Here is a 17845-nt window from a genome sequence, read left to right as displayed (position 1 = left end):
TTCACAGAAAAGGAAATACAGATGGCTTTTAAACATAAAAGATGTTCGATAACACTACAAGACAAATGCAAAAAAAAAAAAAAAAACTCCACTAAGGGACCACTTTTACATTTTAAACTGGGAAAACAAAATAAAAAACTCGTATTCTGCTGGCGAGGAATCAATATTTTCCAGAGTTGGAGGGGCAGCCCAGGCAGAGTTGAGTTGGGCTTTCTGAGTACAAGCATTTGGAAACAATGAGAATCCCCCTACTCACATCCTGGGGGCTACAGAGAGCTTCTTTACTGTTGCCTGAAGAAAAATGGGTCCAAAGTTCCATTCCTCTTAGAACTCAAAGGGCTGGAGTATTGAAATCTCTTTAGGCAGACTTGGTTTGGGTGGTTTTTCTTATGTTGGCAATCTGATAAAACGGGGGGAATATAATCCACACACTTAATGCTGCCTACTGAAGCAATTTCTTCAGGCTTGAAGACAAAAAGCAAAGTAGTGTTTTCACAAAAGGATAGAAAAATAGACATGTAATCAATCGCGTATATTTCCAAAGGCCTGTATTCCTTTCCGGAAAGATTCTGGGGATCAAAACTCAACCTACCGAGAGTGGGGTTCGAACCCACGCGGGCACTAGCCCATTGGATCTTAAGTCCAACGCCTTAACCACTCGGCCATCCCGGTTGCTGAGCTTTATGCTTTTGCAATTAGTTTTTAATTAAAAGCAATGTATTTGTGGTGCGCATTTAAGGAAATACTGAATTATTTCTGGTTTTGTGGAGTTGCATCAAAATAAGAGGAGGATTATTACAGAGAAAACACAGCAAGCTCCCTGTGCTTTCAGAAACCGCCCACTTTTTCCGATCCCCTCTCACTAGATCACCTCAAGTTCCAGAGAAATGTTTTTCTTTACTCAGTACGAAAAAGAGAAGACGAGTGGGGGGAGGGGAGCAGAGAGCAATAGAAACCACCGCATTAACGCCACCTACTACCTCGACTTTACCAAAGGCGCTGTCCCAATTTTTCCTTAAGAGATCATCGTTTTGCCTGCTGAATTCAAGCCCCCACCCCACACCCAGCGAAGAATTGGACGTAACAGGTTGGGGCCCCAAAGACATTATATTAAAACGAGCTCACCTTGGGGTTACATTTGGAAATCCCTAGTGGACACAGACGCAGTTCAATTTGTGACTTTGATTTTAATGACAAAATGCGTTAACTGACAGCCCAATATGTCCACAAAAGAAACACATTGAGCTAGGTATGGGCTACAGACAGGAAGACACCGCACCAGAACTCCAAGGGCTTCCAGAAAAGCCAGCGATTGTTAAAATGGCGAATCCAATCTTTTCGGCCAAAAGTATCCCCCGGGAGACATATTACAAATGCAGATTTCAGAACCCCTCTTGCAATGGATCCTTTACTAAAGAGATATAGGGTAGATAGATCCCAAGACTCTTAATTTTACCAAGCATTCCCAGGTGATTCTAACATCAATTGTCTTCTGGCAACACTGAGTTAAGAGTGCTGAAAGTTGTCATGGGAATTTAAGAATACATGAAAGAAACTCCCAAATAGGAATTCTGGTGTATCTGGAGGAGACAGAGCTGAAATGAAATCCTGAAGCAAGGTTGGAATATAACTAATTAATACTGAACACCTAATGTGTGAATGTCCCTCAGGTAACCCCACAATGAAAGAGTTGTGTCAGCTGTACCAGACAAACAAAGAGGGTCCAAGGACAACTGCTCAAGTTGATGAAGAAGCCCAATCCTTATTGGGAATGTTTGGATTGACTGGGTCCACACCCAGATCTTTCTCTTTGCCTGATAAATTCATGTACAAGAAACGGCCCCCTCAAGTCCTTTGGCTGTCCAGTTCTGAGTTTTATCTCTGGCCAGATCAAGGTTCCATTCCTAGAAGAGGAGATTCCTGCCCAGGTACACCTTCTAGTTAAATCCCAAAGAAACTGCTGAAATAAAAAAAAAAAAAAATTTGCAGATTAAAATATGACATTTTGTAAAATAAGATGCTCAGTATCTTTGAAGAGTGGTGGCTTCGTGGCTTAGTTGGTTAAAGCGCCTGTCTAGTAAACAAGAGATCCTGGGTTCGAATCCTAGCATAGGCCTTTCTCTGCACGGTTTTATAAGGTAAAGGCAAACTCCTCACCGCTTAACAATTCAGATTTAAACCTGACTGAAGCCTCAGATGTTGAATCTTGATGGCTGCTGTTTGAGGCATCTTGCAGAAAAACAAAAAAGCAGGAGTTAGAAAATTATTCGCCATAGAAAATTACTCGCCATAAACTATAATTGGGTTGTTGTCTCGTTGACTTTTAACACATTTTGGGTAACAGTCCTTTATTAGATGTGTCATTTGCAAATATTTTCTCTCCGTCTGTCTGGTCTTTTCGTTCTCCTCAAAGTGTCTTTCACAGAGCAGAAGTTCTTAAATTTTAATGAAGTTCAGCTTTAATTCTTTCTTTAATGGATTGTGCCTTTTTAAAAAATTGAAGTATAGTTGATTTACAAGGCTGTGTTAGTTTCAACTGTACAGCAAAGTGATTCAGTTATTCATACCTATATCTACATCTATATATAAAATCAAACATGTTGGTATTATTATTTTGAACAAACCGTTATCAGTCAGATCAATTTAGAATAAGAAAAATAAAAGTTTTTATTTTATCTTCACTTATTCTTTCTCTGATGCTCTTTCTTTATGTAGACCCAAGTTTCTGACCTATGTCATTTTCTTCTCTCTAAAGAACTTCTTTTAACATTTCTTGCAAGGCAGGTCCACTGGCAACAAATTCTCAAATTTTGTTTGTGTAATTCTTTATTTCTTCTTCGCTTTTGAGGGATAATTTCACAGGGTGCAAAATTCTAGATTTTTTTTTTTTCTCTCAACGCTCTGAATATTTCACTCTACTCTCTTCTTGCTTACATGTGTTCTGAGGAGAAGTTGATGTAATTCTTATCTTTGCTCCTCTGTAGGTAATTGTTTTTCCTCTATCAACTTTCAAGATTTTTTTCTTTATGTTTGTTTTTCTGTAGTTTGAAAATGATATGCCTACGTATAATTTTTTTGGCATTTATCTTGGTGTTCTCTGAGGTTCCTGGGTCCGTGGTTTGGTGTCTGGCATTAATTTGGGGAAATTTTCAGTCTTTGTTGTTTCAAACATTTTTTCTGTTTCTTTTTTTCTCCTTCTGAAATTTCCATTACACATATGTTATGCCTTTTGTAGTTGTCACAGTTCTTGGATATTCAGTTCTCTCTTTTTTTTTTTTTTTTTCCCTTCTTTTTGTTTTTTTGCTTTTCAGTTTTGGATGTTTCTGTAGAGATATTCTCAAGCTCAGTGATCCTTTTCTCAGCTGTGTCCCGTCCACCAGTAAGCCCATCAAAGGCATTCTTCATTTCTGTTACAGTGTTTTTGATCTCTAGCATTTCCTTATGATTCTTTCTTAGAATTTCCATCTCTCTGCTTACATCGCCCATCTTTTCTTGCATGTTGTCTACTTCACCCATTAGAGCACTTAGCATCTTAAATGTGGAGAGGGAAAAAAAATGGAAGAATAGAAATAATTTTATCGTGATTTGTGACTAGAAGCTAATTTGGAGGTAAGTGTGTGATAGGAACGGTGACAAATGAGGTTGGAGATGTGGGCAGGTTAGGGCAGCAGTCATTAAAATGTGGAAAGCTGCCCGAGCAAAGTGGAAAGAACTTGTCCTGTCTTAGGATTCTCAAAGGTGACAACAAGGGCTGCTCACTCATGGGTTGCTACCTGCAGTTTGAAGAACTGCGCCACACGGATCAACTTAATCGAAGTGCAGAAGTATTACTAACATAGGTCTAAGAAAGAATCTAAGGAATTTGCAGCTAAGATGGGACGAGGTGGCCTGAAAGTGGTTAAGGCCCGGGACTGCTAATCCATCGTGCTCTGCCTGTGTGGGCTCGGATGCCACCCTCTGAGAAAGCTCAGTGAAGAGCAAAGCCGCGAGGGAAAGCAGCTTCCAATCAGATATTTATCACGTCTCAGTTTAGACTTCCTTTTCCAGTTTTAGGGTAATGTGGCCATTCTTTTAAAAACAGAAAGTCCGTTTGCATGCGTACATAGATTCCTTTCTAGGAATAAAGCCAGGGGAGACAGTCGAGAGACAGCCCCTCCGCACCCGGACCTGGGCACAGGTTACAGGATTGGCGGCTGCTCCCCGCGGCGCTGATTTCTGCATACAGCTTCGCTCCAGCAGCCGGTGGGCTCCGATTTCCGAAGCTTGACCAAGATACTATTGCTCATTATGACTGACGTGTGGTGGGCTGGATTACAGGGGGAAATGCTGGTTTTAAGGGACGAGATTGCAGAAATAAAAATGAAAAAAATGAAAACGGGAACAGTCGCTAAGGTCCCACCGAGATTTGAACTCGGATCGCTGGATTCAAAGTCCAGAGTGCTAACCATTACACCATGGGGCCCACGAAAAGCCGTTTTGGAAAGGTATCTCTTGTGACAAATATCCATCTTTTAGGCACCGGATCCCAACTAGTGAATTTTAAACAACGTGTTCCCCCCACCCCACCAACAAACCTGTACCGCCCCCTGGAGGGGCATTTTGAAAACGTGTGGGTGTTTTGGGTGTCTCAATGGCTCAGGGCACAACTGGCGCTGACGGAACAGGGCCAGAGATGCTGGAAGTCCAGCTGTGCTCAGGACAGTCCTATACCCAAGAATTATCGTGAGGACTGCACAACTTCTGTAAAACGACAGTTTCATCTGGGTTTTCAGGGACCTTTCCTAAGGGTGAACACTGGCAATGCTTTGTGGGACCTGGTTAGGATTTTGACTTTTCTCCTGAGATGGGAAGTCACAGCTCCTGGTTAAGTGTCCTAGGAGACTCACTTTTGGAATATATGAGAAGTCTGAGCATTCTGGGCCACCACACAGTTAGGAAGCCAGACCACATAAAAGTGCTCTGGCAGACAGTCCCAGCCCACAGCCAGTGTCAATTGCCAGACATGTGAGTGAAGATGCTTCCAGACGATTCCAGCCCTCAGCGGCTGTCCCAAGAATCACAAGTCAGTGATCCTCCACCTGGGGCCCCAGACGTCTTGGAGCAGACAGCCATCCTTGCTGTGCTCTGCCCCAATTCCTGATCACAGAATCCACGAACATAATAAAATGTTTTGTGCCACCGAGCTTGGGCTGCTTATTATGCAGTAACAGTAACCTGAACAACTCTAGAAACAGGGATTTTCCCGATCTACTCCCTTAGTTTTACCCAGTAGGACTGTCCCCAATTTTTTGCCACTATAAGTAATGCTTTAGTGAACGTCAGTGTCTTCTTATGGGGCTATTTAAGTTTGTCATATGTTTTCAGAAATGATGATTGTTTACAAAATTGTTGGGCTTGTGTGGGGTTTTGTGAGAGTGGGATGATTAGAGATAAGAAAACTCCCCTAAAGACACCATCTAAGTGCTATGTACGGTTATTATATTAAGCTGTAAAAAAACATTTGTTGGGGTGTCATTCACTCAGTGTACATTCCAGGCTCTGCGCTTGGTGCTGGGGTATGGCTGAGAGCAAGACTCCTTTGTTGGAATTCACCTTTCGGGATGGTTTTGCAATAATTCTGTTTTCTTTCCTGGATCTAGAGCCTAGCAGAGGTGGCACCATCTCTTGCTTTGCAGGGCATTTTTTTCAGCAGCTATTTAGAAAACATGCAGGCTGTCAAGACTCTGTGCAGAAATTAAGTTGGACTAAGAGAAAAAGACACAAGAAGCTCAAAACTGCTCACCCCATAGCTCCCTTTCCCCAGCCACAACGGCCTCTTGCAGTTCCCAGAACACACTAAGTACCTGACTTGGTTACTTATTCCTTTTGCGTGGAACAGATTCCCCCAGGTAGTGACTCAGCACTTTATGCCAATGACTCCTCCACGATGCCTTGTCTGCATACCCTCCTTAAAACTGAGATCCCCAACTTCCTATCCCCTTTCCTGCTTTATTTTTATCCAAATCACATACTAAGGAGCTGATATATTAAGAATTTTATTAATTTATTTTTTTATTGCCTAGCTTACCCCTCCCCTCAAAGTGCCACAAGAGCAGGAACTTTCACAGGCTTTTTTTTCACTGTGTATCCTCCATACTAGCATAGTTCTTGTCACATAATCATAGGTGCTTAACAAATACTTGATGATGAAATAAATTAATTTCCCTTTTGCTGGCTGATTGGGTCACATAAAATCCTTGGCTCTACAATGATATGCCTGATTTATAACTGGAATTGGCAATACTTTCTATATAATACTTCTTCCCTTATTGCATGATGCTTAATTATTTCACTGATACATATATTGTCTTATTCGATCCAAACAACTTTTTGATGAAACTGGGCTGGCTTTCTACCCCTGTTTTGCGGATAAGGAAACTGGTACAATGAGTTTCACTGACTTGTCTGTGATCGCACAGTGACCAGAATGGCATTTGCCTCTTTGTAGCAGTGAAGTCACCCCTCGGTGACCTCAGATCATCCATTTTCTGGTATTTTGTTTTGTTTTGTCTTGTTGTGCCAAGGAACCATGGTATTGGTATCTAAGAGTTCTAACTCCTACCTTCATTGCATGGAGAGGGAGAGGAAAACCTGGGGGCCACTAAACGAGAGGCTGGACTCATCTGCTTGGTTAAGTTTGCAGGTCTCCTTTTCACCCCTTTCCCTTTCTTCCTGCAGCACAGTTTTATAAATGACAAAGTTTTGTTTTAAAATTCTTAGTTTGGGGCTTCCCTGGTGGCGCAGATGGTTAAGAGTCCGCCTGCCGATGCAGGGTACACGGGTTCGTGCCCGGTCTGGGAAGATCCCACATGCCGCGGAGTGGCTGGGCCCGTGAGCCATGGACGCTGAACCTGCGCGTCCGGAGCCTGTGCTCTGCAACAGAAGAGGCCACAACAGTGAGAGACCCGCGTACCTAAGTCTGTAGTCTTTTTTTGTACACACAGATATTGAGATTCTAAATCAACACGTTTGAGAGCCTGAAGGGTGCTAACCTCTCCCATACGCAAGTGCATCTTTGGGGGCTCTCATCTGGGAATTCAGTTTTATAAACCTTACGTGGGGTTCTTTCCCAGAAGTTGAAGAAAGGGTACAGAAATAGAAGCTGGTCATAACAGGAGCAGGAATAGATGGATGAGGTTCTTTGAAAGCACTTCCTAATCTCTAATGTTTCTCAGATATTAAGAAATCATGCAGTCAAATGTAAAATGATATAAAAGTGAAATTCCAACAATTTAATGACAGATATGTGCACCGGAGTTGAGACGGAATGCTAGAATCTGAGCAAAGGAAAGGTGAGGTGTGAGGATTGTTGGTGACCTCTACCTCAAAATCCTCCAGGGAGACAATTCATGCTAGATTGCAAGTGTGACTGTTTAAAATACAATTATACCAAGAATAAAGAGAGAGAAGTTATAGTGCTGTTAAAGATTTATGAAAATGTTTCTTAGGAATCAGGCAACTTCATTTACTTTCTTGACTTATTAAAGCAATATATGACCAATAAATTGGTCAGTCAGGCCAGGCATACTTCTCATTACAACTAATATAGTGAATTCTAGTTTGATGAATATCTCTTGTGAGTTTTGTTATCGTGAATATATTCCTCAGATGTAAGAATCCTAATAAAGTCCCAGCTTGAAGCATTCCATTGCTACTTCCAGTTTATAACAACTAAGGCTTATAGAAACACTGCAGAGGAAGACAGGCTAGGGGAGAAAGTCAGGTTTCTCCTTAAGGAAAGCAGGCCCTCCTTAAGCTCTATGGATTATCGCATCTCTGTTACAACCTCTGTCTTATAAACCTGCTGAGACAGACTAAATAGTAGGTTCTCATAGAAGAATATGAGGTTATAGAAAACAAATTTATTAAAAAACTTGCATGAACGAAGGTGAGGAATGTACCTACTAAACATATGAAAATAACAAAAAACAAAGAATACCCTTATTATTGACAATAAGCAAATCTGTACAGTAGAGAGGACTTCCTGGATGGTGGAAGATAAAGCCTTTTTGAAGGATAAAATCCTCTGCAGTCTTTTTTCTATTTTTCATGTAAAATATGAACTCAGGCCTGCTCTTTCTTATAATATTAACTACTTAAATTTCAGAACCTAACCTTAAAAATGAAAGTCTATAATTAATGATTCTCAAAAAAGCAAGATGTTCCTCTCCCCTGAAATTACAGTTCCAATCCTCCTTCATAAAAGTAGTCAAAAGAATGTGATCTAAAGAGTTGTCAGATTCTCTTTCTCCTGTCCAATATGGAATTCTCTGCCGGTATTCAAAACTACCACCGAGTTGTCTGTTCTCAGTTAATAAAAATGTGGGAGTCTCACTTGATTTGTAAGAGATCTCCTAGGAAGTCCAAACATTAGACATTGTTGCATATTCCTTAGATATAGATCTATGCAGTTTGCAATTCTGATCCCCTGGCTGGCTGCAAAGGTAACCATGTTGTATTTGACATCTCTTCTTAGCTGGTTAAAAAGAGGACTACTAGTTCCAAAACGGACCAGTGGTACTTTCTTTTTCTCCTTCATGCTCAGAGGAACAAAGAAACTCCTATGACTGCTAGATTAATTTAACAAGTAATGTGAGAGTGTGCTTCATTTAAATAACCATACAACGCTAAATTGGCATCTTGAATCGTGAATATTTCAGAATCTTATCTGATAAACGTTTCATGGTCCATACCTAGTGGTTTTATACTGAAATCCTGTCATCGTTTTGAGAAGCCCACTCCTGTAGACTTTAGTCCCACTAACCATTTCCGATGTCTTGAATGTGATATCCACTTTCTTACTTCAAGTGCCCAGAATGCTGTTTTGTACACCACCCTCCTCTATTGGCAATATTATTTACTCTGTGCTCCTTGGACTTTCCATGCACAACTCTACTGAAGCATTTATTACCTTACGTGTGTTTTGTTTGTTTATTTATGGACAATGTGTACATATGATTCAAAATTCAAAGTGCTTAAAACGGGCACAATTAAAAAGAGCCTCCATCCATCCCTGCCCCTAGGCCATCCAGCACATTCCGCATTCTCTGGTTAATCTCTTTTTCGTACCTAAAATACATCTCTGTGTCCACAGCACCTTTTCTCCCCTCCAAGGGCACCGCACCTTAGGCCTCACCTTATCCAAGATGAGCTCAGCTACTTCGGGAGAAGAGGGTACTTCCTCCTCCGCCTTTGTTTGGAACAAGGAAGGGGGCGGAACGAGAAATGCGAGTCTTTCCCTCTCGAGTTTCTCTAGCTTTCAATTTGGTCCGAAGAAGTCAAATAAACGGCTGCCCCCCCCACCCCACCCCCGCCTTGAGTACACCTTTTTTCCACTGTTGACTTTAGAATTTCGGTGTATCTGTACTCTCAACATGGCAAGGCCGCGGCAAGGCGGGGAGGGGCTAGGGTTAATGGTGGTGCTAAGAGCCACGGTAAGGCCGTGTGTGCCAACATCCAGGGTATCACCAGGCCCGCCATCCGGCGCCTGGCCTGCAGCGGTGGAGTCAAGTGCATCTCCGGTCTCGTCTACAGAGACCCGCGGGCTGCTGAAGGTCTTGCTATGAAATGTGACCATGACCCCATAACCTACACCCAGCGTGCCAAGCGCAAGACGATCACTGCTGTAGACTTTGTTCTCTCAAGCTCCAGGGACACACCCACTATGGCTTTGGCGGCTGACTGCATTGTATCTTGTATTGCTGTTTTCAATTGTAAAAGCTCTTTTCAGGGGTACCTATCTTTTCTTTTAAGGAGTTAACTGTTCAGATCACATATTGTAGCTGAAGTCTTGCTCCTTAGTTCCTGCACTAGTGTACGGCATCGTGGTCTGCTGCAAAGTGATACGAGAAAAAGGGCTATGCAGTGAATGGTTCTGGAGTTCCTGTACACGTAAAAATGGCTTCCATTCACAATGCTTACAGGCTCCCAGGCGCACTTATAGAATGTGCTAAACTGTAAACATTTTAATCTGGGGCTTCCTAACTGTGACGTCCTGGATTTCCCTGGCGTTGTCATTGTTGTTCTCGAGGTTTTCAGGTACTGTCTGTCCAGTCAAAACCTGGAGAGACGGGCTAGATGAATCAAAAAACGTAGTGTTGACACCAGAAGTGCTCGCAAAAATGCACTTACTTGTCTGAACATTTGTCAGATTAACACCAAATTTGGGTTAAACGTCACCTCTTCAAATATTACCCCAATTCAGCAAAGACACCTCCTCCTCCTCTCTCCCCGCCACCTCCACCTCCCCGCACGGAAATGACAGGCAAGGTGCCCCAGCTCTCTCTTGAGAAGTGTTAAGTAGCTCTGAAAAGAGCCTTTGGGTTTGGCAACGCCTATAAACACATTTACTTGGAGCTGGTATACTTGGTGACAGCCTTGGTACCCTCAGACACGGCGTGCTTGGCCAGCTCTCCAGGCAGCAGCAGGCGAACGGCCGTCTGGATCTCCCTGGAGCTGATGGTCGAGCGCAATGCGCCAGGCGCGACGCCTCGCCCGTGATGCGCTCGAAGATGTCGTTAGCGAACGAATTCATGATGCCCACGGCCTTGGACGACATGCCAGTGTCCGGATGGACCTGCTTCAGCACCCTGTACACGTTCACGGAGTAGCTCTCCTTGCGGCGGCATTTGCGCTTCTTGCCATCCTTCTGTGCCTTAGTCACCGCCTTTTTGGAGCCCTTCTTCGGGGCAGGAGAGGACTTGGCAGGCTCAAGCATGCTGAAATACTACAATCAAAATGAAACAAAAGACCAGGAAAGTAAAAGGCACTTCTCTAACAACAAGGGCTTATGCAAATGAGGTGGGATAAAAGTTTCTGGTGATTGGTGATTTTCTCCAGTGACGTCATAGCGCATTTTGACCAGTCAAGGTAGGCATTCTGCATAGTCGCGTTTCCATTGGCCTAAATGAAAGTAAAATGTTAGCCAATCGTACAGCTTCCTTTTCGCGCCTAGCAGGGCCTATAAAATATGCGTTTTTAAGTTTCTGCTTGTTATCTTTGATAGCGGTGGTTGATCCCGAACCATGTCCGGGCGAGGCAAACAAGGCGGCAAGGCTCGCGCCAAGGCTAAGACTCGGTCTTCGCGGGCCGGCCTCCAGTTTCCCGTGGGCCGAGTGCACCGCCTGCTCCGCAAGGGCAACTACGCCGAGCGGGTCGGGGCCGGCGCGCCGGTGTACCTGGCGGCGGTGCTGGAGTACCTGACGGCCGAGATCCTGGAGCTGGCGGGCAACGCGGCCCGCGACAACAAGAAGACGCGTATCATCCCGCGCCACTTGCAGCTGGCCATCCGCAATGACGAGGAGCTCAACAAGCTGCTGGGTAAAGTCACCATTGCGCAGGGTGGGGTCCTGCCCAACATCCAGGCTGTGCTGCTGCCCAAGAAGACTGAGAGCCACCACAAGGCCAAAGGCAAATAGAAGTCTGGATTAGTTTAATGCAGCTCAAGTTTCTCAATCAAACCAAAGGCTCTTTTCAGAGCCACCTACAGTTTTCTGGGAAGAACTGAGCACTAGGTTTATAAAGCTTATACTCTAGATAATACTTAGGAAGGACCATTATCGGTGAATTATACCAACCTCAAAACGTGTTAGGAACTGATTTCCACTCCATGTTAAAGTGTGAAATAACCTATAAATTTTGATTCATCAGCATTGGCAGATTTGAGGGGTTATGTGGAGTGAGTCATTCTTAAGTATTGTACCTTCACATCTACCCATCATGAACCTCTGGAAAGCACAAACTTCTGGTGGAAGGTCAATGTGCCTTTTTGTGGCAGTTTTAAGAAATTTTTGTTTTCTGGGTTCTAGACATCTGAGTATTCAGGGATCAAACCAAACCTGTATCTTAGGTCAAATGCCGTTTTTGGAGCCGTAAGACTTCTGAGAAAGACCTAATTTCACATCAGTGTACATTACCTTTTACATTGCTGATTAAGGAAAATTTAAATACTCAGGCTTCTTATTGGAAAAGTTAGCTGAGGTGCCTGGCGATTATACTCATTGTTTATTATTGGGTTCTCAAGTATTTTCCAAGCTCCCTTGCACACATCCATACAAACAGGTGTCTATATAAGTCGATGATCATTCGTTTCGGGATAAAAATGCCAAGTTCTAGTTTTTAAATGCCGTTTTCTTAGTCTTTTTATTGTTAAAAGACCCTGTACTGATGGGATTAGATCATTTTTTCCTTAAAAAAAAAAAAGCTTGCCTTGGTAATTTCTAGGCCCTGGGGGGAGGGGGAGGATCAGATGTATCAGACGCCAGGCAAGGAGGCTCTCCTAAGGTTCTGCCAGTTGCTAAGGAATTATTGGATGTAGATGCAAACTCAAGGGGTGTGTAGCTTGCGGTAAACATAGGTTACTGGTGGGGAATTAGATTCTTTAAAAACAAAGGAATTACATTCCTAAAATGTAATTCCTTCTTGTTGTCTTCTTGTTGTCGTGCTGCAATGGAATTGTTTTATATTAACTAACAATGAAAAGAAGTTCATGTAAGGATGAGTTTCCCTATGAAGTTATTAACCCTTTAATTCCTCACATGCAAATCAGATTGTACTTACTGAAAAAAATTTAAAAGTTCTTAAAATTCGTGTTTGAAGGAAAGCTGAGGGGTGATGGTACAGCGCTGCTATTAACCAATTGTGGCCACTGATCACTGGATATGTGGCTAGTTTGAACAAAGTAGTGGACACGTAATATACACACTGTATTTCAAACAGTTCAAAATTAAAAAATGTGAAATATCTAACAATTATATTGATTACATGTTGAAATGAATATTTTAGATATCTGGGGTTAAACAGAATACTATTAAAAATAATTTCTTCTGTTTTTATTTTGTTCTAATGTTGCTAGAAAAGTTTCTGATTCTTATGTAGCTTGTATTTATTTCTATGGAAATTGCTGTTACAGAGCAAACAACTTTACAGGAAAAATGAAAAAAAATTGAGGTCACAGATAACTGACGATATCGGAGGATTGGGAGAACAACAAATAATATTTTCGAGTACTAACCAGTCCGGTTACCGGTTGGATAGTCCTGGTCTCCTTTTGTCCAATCAGCTTGTGACTCTCGCTATAAATAGGTGGCTAGGCGTCGCCTTTGTGCTAGCTGAACCATCTAGCCATGGCTCGCACTAAGCAGACTGCCCGCAAGTCCACTGGTGGCAAGGCGCCGCGCAAACAGCTGGCCACCAAGGCGGCCCGGAAGAGCGCGCCGGCCACGGGCGGTGTGAAGAAACCGCACCGCTACCGGCCCGGCACGGTGGCCCTGCGCGAGATCCGCCGCTACCAGAAGTCCACGGAGCTGCTGATCCGCAAGCTCCCGTTTCAGCGGTTGGTGCGCGAGATCGCGCAGGACTTCAAGACCGACCTGCGCTTCCAGAGCTCGGCCGTGATGGCGCTGCAGGAGGCGTGTGAGGCTTACCTGGTGGGGCTCTTCGAGGATACCAACCTGTGTGCCATCCACGCCAAGCGCGTCACCATCATGCCCAAGGACATCCAGCTTGCCCGCCGCATCCGCGGGGAGAGGGCGTGAGCCTGAAGGTCTCCCATCCACCCCAAAAGGCTCTTTTCAGAGCCGCCCGCATGCACACTGAAAAAGGACTGTTTCCCTGCTAATTACTGATATTAGCTTTGCTTGTGGGAGACAGGTTAACTTTATACATTGTGATTTTCTAAGTACTAGGTGTTTTGTGTTATTTCCATCTCCCAACTTAGTAAAACAAGTGATTAGATCTTCCTTACATTCCTAATTTCTCTTTTAGTTAGAAAACACACTACTGCTACGATTAGACTGTCAGATGTCATCATGCCCATTCCTTTTCTGAGGGGGCTTGTGAAATGTAGGACCTATGATTTCTACATGGGATTTAGGGTGATGCTAATATTTTACCAAGTTAAAGTGATCTAATGCTTTCTACTTGGATTAACACCTTAAGCAAAAAGTAATTGAGTGTCCCCTCCCAGGAATCAGCCTTCCTATGGGAAAAAAGATTTGATGGGAAGCAGTCGTCCCCCACCCCCGCCCCGGGCACATCTAAGGCCAATTTCTAATCAGATTGGTATTCTTGAGTAAACAGGGCCTTCCCTTCTGGCTTGGGGAACTGAGATATTAAGTCAAGAGGGGCCCACAACAGAGATGGCCCTTTCTGCTGGCTGGATAGGGCACCCTCCCCTGGATATATGCAGTCAGTATATTGCTTCCCCAAGTAATCTTTCAGTTCTCATTATTTGAAGATTTATTCAGGGGAAATGAGCAGTCCTAGTTATGTGTACATTTCTAATTATGTGGATACAAATATTCCATGTCTCTAAACTCTCTATGTGCTGAATTCCGGTAGTCAGTTTTCGTTCTGCCTAAGCTTTTCTGGGATTTCAACATAATTTCATCATTCCATACAAGGAACATGGAGTTTTGCTATAGTAATGGCTCACAAAAATGAATACTCAGACACCAGACCATTTTGGCTCATGCTAATGGGTAAGATGGTGATGCCAAGTACTAAGATAAGATTCACTGGGAAAGTAGTGATGATGACTGATGTTCAGTCTGGGATATACATTTTGAATTTCCCGGAGATCTACAAGAATATCAGAAAGTAGATGTATGTGTATGTCTGAACTTGAGATAAGTCTGAGATGGACATAAAGATTTGGTAGTCATTAGTATATATAAGGCATTTGCAACCAAAGGACTGGCCTAGAGATCCCTCTGGCTCTTCCTCTCTTGTGACCACTCTGCCTTATTTGCCAGTATCGAACTTTTTGTCATTTGCCTGCACATACCACAAGCCATGAATTTGGTGACGCTCATTTTCTGCTGGAATCCCTACACTTTCCTCTATTTCCCGACTTCCTTTAACCCTCAGACCAAGTGTTACTTCTCACAGATCTTACTCCTCTATGCTCCCCTTATATTCTGAGCTTACTTATCTTGCTACATTGTTCTTTATTTACTTATGTTTCTCCCCATTAGATTTTCTTTAGGACCGGCGGCGTCTCATTAACATTGTATCCTTAATGCATGGTACCCAAGTGTGTGATATTTGTTGAAAACAAGTGCATTAGAATTTAATAAAAGAGGAAACAGAAGAAATTTCCTTTGTGCCTGCATTTCTTGAAATGGCAAAACTGCCAAGTGGCATACATGTTCCGAATCTTTACTAAGGCAAAGAATTAAAGGACCTTGCTATGCCTGATCAGAAATACGAACATAGCAGAATCTTTTACTTCATTATTCTGAAAATGGCCTTTGGTTTTTTCAGAAGAATTCATCTTTTTTTTTCAAACTGTAAGTCTTAATCATTAGTGCTCTTGGAATCAATAGCATCCAGCACCATCGTTGTTACAGTTAAGCTTGGATTGTTCTATTTGTATATCTACTTAGTTTTCCCAGCCTAAATAACGACTGGTATCGTAAGCGTTTTAAAACAACTCTTTAAAAGCAAATTTTTTAAGATGCAGGATTTACTATCTTTCTACTGACACCCCGAATGAGTTTGTGTATCATTCACAAAAAAACACTTCAGGGCCCCTCCAACAGATGTTTTGGCTTCATAAAAACTCACTTATGCCACTTGCCTAACTCCCACATATGGACCTCGATAGCTATGTCAATAACCTTGTAGCTTCAGTGACTTTGAAATTAGTCTAACACAAATGTCAACTTTGTTGACGACTCCTAAATAGCAACTCAGAAATGTGTAACAGGAGAGATGAGGATACCCTAGGACTGAAGCCTAACTGGAGAGTATCAGTCCTGTACTTCACAGAACAAATTTAAAATGTACCAAGTCGTGTCACCTTTTTTATGATGATAGAAGTGGCTCTGAAAAGAGCCTTTTGTTGCTTCCAAACTTGATCCCTACTTGGCTTTATGGTGGCTCTCAGTCTTCTTGGGCAGCAACACGGCCTGGATGTTGGGCAGGACGCCGCCCTGAGCGATGGTGACTTTACCCAGCAGCTTGTTGAGCTCCTCATCGTTGCGGATGGCCAGCTGCAGGTGGCGCGGGATGATGCGCGTCTTCTTGTTGTCGCGGGCCGCGTTGCCCGCCAGCTCCAGGATCTCGGCCGTCAGGTACTCCAGCACCGCCGCCAGGTACACCGGCGCGCCGGCCCCGACCCGCTCGGCGTAGTTGCCCTTGCGGAGCAGGCGGTGCACTCGGCCCACGGGAAACTGGAGGCCGGCCCGCGAAGACCGAGTCTTAGCCTTGGCGCGAGCCTTGCCGCCTTGTTTGCCTCGCCCGGACATGATTCGGGGTCAACCACCGCTATCAAAGATAACAAGCAGAAACTTAAAAACGCATATTTTATAGGCCCTGCTAGGCGCGAAAAGGAAGCTGTACGATTGGCTAACATTTTACTTTCATTTAGGCCAATGGAAACGCGACTATGCAGGATGCCTACCTTGATTGGGCAAAACTGAGCTATGACTTCACTGGAGAAGAATCACCAATCACTAGAAACCTTTACCGCACCTCATTTGCATAAAGCCTTGTTATTAAAGAGGTACCTGTTGTTTTCCTGATCCTTCGTTTATACTTTGTATCGCAGTTCTTCGCCATGCCTGAGCCTGCCAAGTCCGCTCCTGCCGCGAAGAAGGGCTCCAAGAAGGCGGTGACCAAGGCCCAGAAAAAAGATGGTAAAAAGCGCAAGCGCAGCCGCAAGGAAAGCTACTCGGTGTACGTGTACAAGGTGCTGAAGCAGGTCCACCCGGACACTGGTATCTCGTCTAAAGCCATGGGCATCATGAATTCGTTCGTTAACGACATTTTCGAGCGCATCGCGGGCGAGGCGTCGCGCTTGGCGCATTACAACAAGCGCTCGACCATCACCTCCAGGGAGATCCAGACGGCCGTACGCCTGCTGCTGCCCGGCGAGCTGGCCAAGCACGCCGTGTCTGAGGGCACCAAGGCTGTCACCAAGTACACCAGCTCCAAGTGAGTCACTGATGGCAGAGCGATTGATCAGACTTTCTCACACCCAATGGCTCTTTTCAGAGCCACCTACACTTTCCGAAAAAGGGCTTGTCCGTTGTTAGGTCTGTTTTGAAATGTTTCATGTTTTCTTGAATGTGTAGGTATAGCTTTAGATTAAAAGTTTGTACGTTTTTTGGGGAGCCTTGATTCTCATACATTTTTGCATGTTCGTTAGTTACCTTTCACTATCACAAATAGATTTCGTGTACTTAGTGAAGAAATAATAAGGCATGTATCCTTCGGTTTGCAGAAGTATTTGAAGATAACTCATTGCACTGCAAGTAGCCAGAGCATCGCAATAACTCCTGGGGTTTTCTTTAATCTTGTCTCGATCCTATCCCGATAAGCTACCTAGTTTCTGGGTCCTATCCAATAAGCTACTTAGCTAGCTACTTACTGCCTATGAAATTGAAGTAAGGAATCCAAGGAGGATTCAGAAGTCGAAGGTATTAGTTGACAAGGAGGCCGAATTCGCAGCCAGCGTGTCTGAGTGCTTCCTCCCTAAGCTGCAACGGGCCCACAACCTTATGCATTATTAAAATCTCAACCTTAATAGTTGGAAGCTAGGGTAATTTTAAGATCGAGTGCTGACAGGACTTGATGACTTAAGAGTTATGAGACAGCATAATGTAGATTGTTCCATTTTCTAGTTTCTCACCTAGTTCCCTCTCCTTTCAATGAGTACCCCACCTTGCTCCACCACCTCCCATACGTAACTGTAAAATGATAAGCATTGTTAAAGGGATTAGATGGCTTTTAGTCATGGAATAAACAAGAGCAGTTTGAAAAATAAACCTGAGTCCTTTCTCTTGTAAGAGAAAAGAATTGG

General features: G+C 43.5%; 4 protein-coding genes and 1 pseudogene across 5 annotated transcripts; 3 read left to right on the top strand and 2 right to left on the bottom strand.

The window, feature by feature from the left end:
- Positions 1-10385: 10385 nt before the first annotated feature.
- Positions 10386-10756, bottom strand: LOC307058567 (histone H2B type 1-C/E/F/G/I-like; annotated as a pseudogene). Its single transcript has one exon. The product of its transcript is annotated as a histone H2B type 1-C/E/F/G/I-like (transcript).
- Positions 10757-11063: 307 nt separating this feature from the next.
- On the top strand, positions 11064-11456 carry LOC307058559 (histone H2A type 1; the record flags this gene model as incomplete). The annotated part of the gene is made up of 1 exon (XM_079712068.1): positions 11064-11456. One exon carries the CDS (start codon positions 11064-11066, stop codon positions 11454-11456), a length of 393 nt encoding a protein of 130 aa, XP_079568194.1.
- Positions 11457-13163: 1707 nt separating this feature from the next.
- On the top strand, positions 13164-13590 carry H3C10 (H3 clustered histone 10; the record flags this gene model as incomplete). The annotated part of the gene is made up of 1 exon (XM_079712063.1): positions 13164-13590. The coding sequence occupies one exon, from the start codon at positions 13164-13166 to the stop codon at positions 13572-13574; it is 411 nt and encodes a 136-aa protein (XP_079568189.1). The 3' UTR covers positions 13575-13590.
- A 2312-nt stretch (positions 13591-15902) lies between these two features.
- On the bottom strand, positions 15903-16289 carry LOC307058562 (histone H2A type 1-H; the record flags this gene model as incomplete). Its single annotated transcript, XM_079712071.1, has 1 exon — positions 15903-16289. One exon carries the CDS (start codon positions 16287-16289, stop codon positions 15903-15905), a length of 387 nt encoding a protein of 128 aa, XP_079568197.1.
- Positions 16290-16600: 311 nt separating this feature from the next.
- Positions 16601-16981, top strand: LOC307058565 (histone H2B type 1-C/E/F/G/I-like; the record flags this gene model as incomplete). Its single annotated transcript, XM_079712074.1, has 1 exon — positions 16601-16981. The coding sequence occupies one exon, from the start codon at positions 16601-16603 to the stop codon at positions 16979-16981; it is 381 nt and encodes a 126-aa protein (XP_079568200.1).
- Positions 16982-17845: the final 864 nt, after the last annotated feature.

This window comes from Hyperoodon ampullatus, assembly GCF_949752795.1.
Source record: "Hyperoodon ampullatus genome assembly, chromosome: 10".
NCBI lineage: Eukaryota > Metazoa > Chordata > Mammalia > Artiodactyla > Ziphiidae > Hyperoodon > Hyperoodon ampullatus.
The sequence above is the reverse complement of the archived record's forward strand: the minus strand, read 5'-3'. Positions and strand labels throughout refer to the sequence as shown.